Source organism: Psammomys obesus, unplaced genomic scaffold (genome assembly GCF_907164565.1).
Source record: "Psammomys obesus unplaced genomic scaffold, mPsaObe1.curated_primary_1811, whole genome shotgun sequence".
Taxonomy (NCBI): Eukaryota; Metazoa; Chordata; class Mammalia; order Rodentia; family Muridae; genus Psammomys; species Psammomys obesus.
The window spans coordinates 1,666-7,108 of record NW_026596413.1 but is presented as its reverse complement, the minus strand read 5'-3'; the positions used below and the strand labels follow the sequence as shown (position 1 = coordinate 7,108).

The window sequence follows — 5,443 nt, the reverse complement described above, 5'->3', positions numbered from 1 at the left end:
CAGTAATTAAAACTGCATGGTACTGGCATAGAAACAGAATGGAGGATCAATGGACTCGAAGACAGGACCCAGAAATAAACACCACACTTATGATTTTTGACAAAGATGCAAAAACCATACAATGGAAAAAAGATAGAATCTTCAATAAATCATGCTGGTCTAACTGGATGTCTACATGTAGAATAATGCAAATAGAACCATGCTTATCACCCTGAACTAAAGTCCAAGCAGATCTAAGACCTCAATATAAAAGCAGTCACACTAAATCTGATGGAAGAAAAAGTGGGGAAGAGCCTTGAGCTCATTGGCACAGTAGACAACTTCCTGAACAGAACACCAACAGCACAGGCTCTAAAATCAACAAGCAAAAAACGGGACTTCATGAAACTGAAAAGCTTCTTTAAAAACAAAGGACACTGTCATCAGAACAAAACAACAGTCTACAGACTGGAAAAGGAACATCACCAACCCTATATCTGACAGAGGGTTATATATCCAGAATATATAAAGAACTTAAGAAGTTAAACATCAACAAATCAAGTAATCCAATAAAAAAAAAATGGGTACAGAGCTAATCAGAGAATTCTCTGTAGAGGAATATAGAATGGCAGAGATGTAAATCAAAATGATCTTGAGATACCCCAGAATGGCTAAGAACAAAAACTCAAGTGAGAACACATGCTGGGGAGGATGTGGAGAAAGAGAAGCCTTATTCCACTGCTGGTGGGAATGTAAACTTGAACGACCACTTTGGATATCAATCTGGAGCTTTCTCAGACAATTAGCAAGAGTGGTACCTCAAGATCCAGCTATAAGACTCCAAAGCATATATATAAAAGATGCTCAAGTATACAACAAGGGCATTTGCTCAACCATGTCTGTAGCAGCTTTTTTTTTTTAATAGCCAGAACCTGGAAACAACCCAGATGTCCCTCAGTTGAGGAATTGATACAGAAATAGTTGTACACTTACACAATGGAATACTATCCAGCAATTAAAACAAGGAAGTAAGGAAATTATGAAATATGCAGGGCAATGGAAGGATCTAGAAAGGATCATCCTGAGTGAGATTTCCCAGAAGCAGAGAGACTCACATGGTATATACTCACTTATAAGTAGATATTAGTCATGTAATATAGGATAATCATACTAAAATGAGTACACCTAGCAAAGCTAATCAGGAAGAGAGACCTTGGGTAAGATGCTCAATCTTCATTCAGAAAAGCAAATGGGACAGACATCAGAAAAGGGAGAAAACAGGTAAGTAGAAAGGAATCTACCACAGAGGGTCTCTGAAAAACTCTACCCAGAAGGGTATCAAAATATATGCTGAGACTCAGCCAAATTTGAGCAGAGTTCATGGAATCTTATGAAAGAAGGGGGAGATAGAAAGACCTGGAGGGGACAGGAGCTCCACAAGGAGAGCAACAAAGCCAAAAAAAAAACCTGGGCACAGAGGTCTTTTGTGAGATTGATACTCTAAACAAGGGCCATGCATGGAAATAACCTTGAACCCCTGCACAGATGTAGTCCATGGCAGCTCAGTGTCTAAGTGGGTTCTCTAGTAATAGAAACAGGGACTGTCTCTGACATGAACTCAGAGGCTGGCTCTTGGATCATTCCACCTGAGGGCAGAGCAGCCTTACCAGTCCACAGAAGAAGACTGTCCTGACTAGACCTGATAGACAAGGGTCAGATGGAAGGGGAGGAGAAACTCCCCTTTCATTGGACTGGGGGAGGTGCACAGAGGAGGAAGAGAGAGGGAGGGTGGGATTGGGAGGGGATGGAAGAGGGGGCTACAGCTGGGAAACAAATTGAATAAACTGTAATTAATAAAAATATAATTAAATTTATAATAAACAAACAAAACACATGGCAGTGTTGGTCTACAGAAAAGAGTTCATGAAAAATCTATTTTTTTCTGAGTTCATTTCTCCAGATTTAGACCCCTCTTTCAATTTCCTGAAGTTGTAGGGAGGATACATGTTAGTTTTTGCTGGGTTTGCTTTGCTTTGAGATTAAAGTTCTTCTACTATCAGGCTTAAGTTAATGTCTGCCATGACAACCACAGAGTGAATTCTTGGCTGCTCTTTGAATCTTAGTTTGTTGTTTATTTAAGAAACGATAGTGCAAATGTCTGAAGCCCTGTACTCTGCCTTCATGATAAGAGTGGCTTTTAAAATATGTATTATTGAACACATTTAGCCTCAATTCTCTTTTTTCCCCTCCACCCTTTCTTTCTTTTATGGCATGCTTTCTTACTCTGTTTCTTTGTTGTGTTGTGATGTGTTTGAACATATCTTATCATTCCCTAAGACTGTTAATCTGGTATAGCTCTACCTATGTTTCTACAGAAGTCAATTGATTTAAATATGTCTTCTATTTTAACCCAGGTCTGCTATTAGATCACCTAATACTCTGTTTGAGAGCTGTAAGGCAATCTTTTTCAGTGATTGGTCACATTCCCTGTAATAGTATTTTTGACTGTTGATTGACAGCAGCTACACTCACAGACACTGCACAGACATTTGCTTTTGTATCTGCTGACTGCTTTGCATGGGCCCCTACAGCGCAGCCCAGATGCTGAGAATATATAAACCAGCCTCTGCAGTGAGAACTGAAATGCGTCAGACAGCAGGGGAAGCAAGATGAAGACCCAGGTTTTCATATCCCTGCTGCTTTGGGTGTCTGGTGAGAAACTCAAAATTTTATAATGTTTGCAGAATCACTTCATTTTAGATAAAAAAAATTAGGCTGTGCTAGACTCATTATTTCTTACATAATAATACTTTGACAACATGATAGTACAAAGTTGTTAACAGGCAAATTTCAACTGTTTTTACAGTCTGTGTTTGTGTCTATATGCATGTTTATTGTGTAACACTGATTGCAGGTGCCTGTGCAGACATTGTGATGACCCAGTCTCCATCCTCCCTGGCCATGTCAGCAGGAGAGAAAGTCTCCATTAGCTACAGGTCCAGTCAGAGCCTTTTATACAGCAAAGACCAAAAGAACTATTTGTCCTGGTACCAGCAGAAACCAGGGCAGTCCCCTAAGCTGCTGGTCTACTTGGCATCCACTAGGTATACTGGGATCCCTGATCGCTTCACAGGGAGTGGATCTGGGACAGATTTCACTCTCAGCATTAGCAGTGTGCAGGATGAAGACCTGGCAGTTTATTACTGTATGCAAAGTTACAGTGCTCCTCCCACAGTGCTTCAGCCTCCAACAAAAACCTTCTTATCAGCTGCCTGCAGCCCTGGCCCTGCACACTTCCCTCTTCTGCATGATAGCAGGTGTCCCTGAAAAAAGACGAAAACAATTTGCAGAGCCCAGTACAAAATTTTAGGTTCATTCTCTCTTAAATATTTTGGTATTAGAATATATCACATGAAATTGCAGCAATGCTGGAGAAGATGCAGAGAAAGGGGAACCTGTCCGCATTGCTGGTGGGAATGTTAACTTGTACAACCTCTTTGCAACTCAATCTGGAGCTGTCTCTGAATGGTAGGAATAGTGTTACATCAAGATCCATGTATACCACTCCTGAGCATATACTCTCAAGATGCTCAAACATTGAAGGACATTTGCTCAACTATGTTCACAGCAGCTTTATTCATAATATCAGAATATGGAAACACCCTACATGTACCACAACCGAGGCATGGATACAAAAATTGTAGTACATTTATATAATGGAATACCACTTGGCAATTAAAAACAAGGAAATCATGCAATTGCAGGTGAATGGATGGAACTAGTAAAGATCATCCTGATGAGGTAACTCAGAGACATTCAGTGAAGGATAAGGCTAATATCTGCCATTTCTTGCTTGACAAAATCTTGATGCTGCAAGTCTGATGCAAGTATCCATTGTGGCAGTATGTTCATGAGTTCAAGAGCCATGTCGTTCCTAAAAGGCACTGTCTCAGCACTCCTTCACAATTCTGGTCATTATGTTCATTTTGTATCTTCTTCTATGAAGTCCCTGATTTGTGGGGAAGGAGACATCCCATTTATGAAGGACCGCTACACAGTCACATAGGCTCAGTCAGGCTTTGGTTGTATCCCAAGGGGTACGTCTCACGTAGGGCCAGTGATTGGTTGGACATTCTGTCAATCTCTGCTTAATTTTTGTCCCTACACATCTTGCAGGTAGGAGTTCTTGTGGGTGTGTGGTGTTTCCCACCCTCAACTAGGGGTCTTATCTAGTTAGAACATGGCCTCTTCAGTCTCCCTGACCTCTGTTACTAGGAATCTCAGCAAGAGTCACCTTCATATCCTCCCGGGAATCTGCCCTAGTAGGTCTGCAACTTGTTACAGAGATGCATTCAACCAAGGTTTCTCTTCTCTCTGCAAGCCCTCTTAGCCTTCTCCCGCTCTCACCGGGTCTGATACCAACCTTCATTACTCTCTGTTCCTTCTGTTACCCAGTAACCCCTCTCTCCAACCACTTCTGTTATCTATTGTATTTCTCCTTCTGACTGAGATTTAAGCATCCTCATTTGGGTCCTCCTCGTTATTTACCTTCTTTTGGTCTGTGGATTGTAGTATGGTTATCATGTACTATATGATAAAATCCATTTATAAGTGAGCACATACCATGTGAGTCTTTCTGTGTCTGGGTTACCTCACTCAGGATGATGTTTTACAGTTCTATCCATTTGTCCACAAATTTAATTTTCTTGTTTTTAATAGCTGAGTAGTATACCACTGAGTAAATGTACTACAGTTCTTTGTCCATTTTTCCATTGAGGGACATCTGGGTTCTTTCCAATTTCTGTCTATTATGAATAAAGCCACTCTGAACAGGGTTAAACAAATGTTCTTACTCTATGGCAGAACATCGTTTAGTTATATTTCCAGGAGTGAAATAGCTGGATCTTCAGGAAGAGCTGTTCCCCCCCCCCTTTTTTTTAAGTACCAGATTGATTTCCAAAGTGGTTGTATGACTTCGCACTCCCGCCAGGAATGGAGGAGTTTTCCCCTTTCTCTATATCCTCTCCTGCTTCTGCCATCATTTGCATTTTTATCTTAGCTATTCTCATTTTAAGATGGAAACTCAGAGGTTTTGACTTTCCTTTCCCTGATAACTAAGGACTCTGAACTTTCATTAACTGCTTTTCACCATTTCGATATTAATCTGTTGAGAATTTTCTATTTAGCTCTGCACCTCATATGTCTCATTCTTTTGCCTGCCTTTAGGCCTTTTACTCGGTTGCCCTGTCTAGTCTTGGCATAAGAATTTCTGTCTAGTCTTACTGTAACTTGTTATGCAGTCTTCTGTTGGTATCCCTGGGAGGCCAGCTCTTTTCTTTAGTGAAAGAAGGAAGAGATGATCTGGGACAGAAGGGAAGGAGGGAAGGAGAATGAAAGCAGTGAAGAGAGGAAAAGTTCCAGGCATAATATATGACAGAAGAATAAAAAAATAATATATATGTGT

At 40.6% G+C, this 5,443-nt stretch overlaps 1 gene segment (V, D, J or C); it reads left to right on the top strand.

Annotated features, from left to right (window-relative positions):
- Positions 1–2,648: 2,648 nt before the first annotated feature.
- Positions 2,649–3,306, top strand: LOC129669440 (immunoglobulin kappa variable 4-1-like). The segment is given in 2 exon segments: positions 2,649–2,691; positions 2,894–3,306. Coding segments are annotated over 2 exon segments (456 nt in total).
- The last annotated feature ends 2,137 nt before the right edge of the window (positions 3,307–5,443 follow it).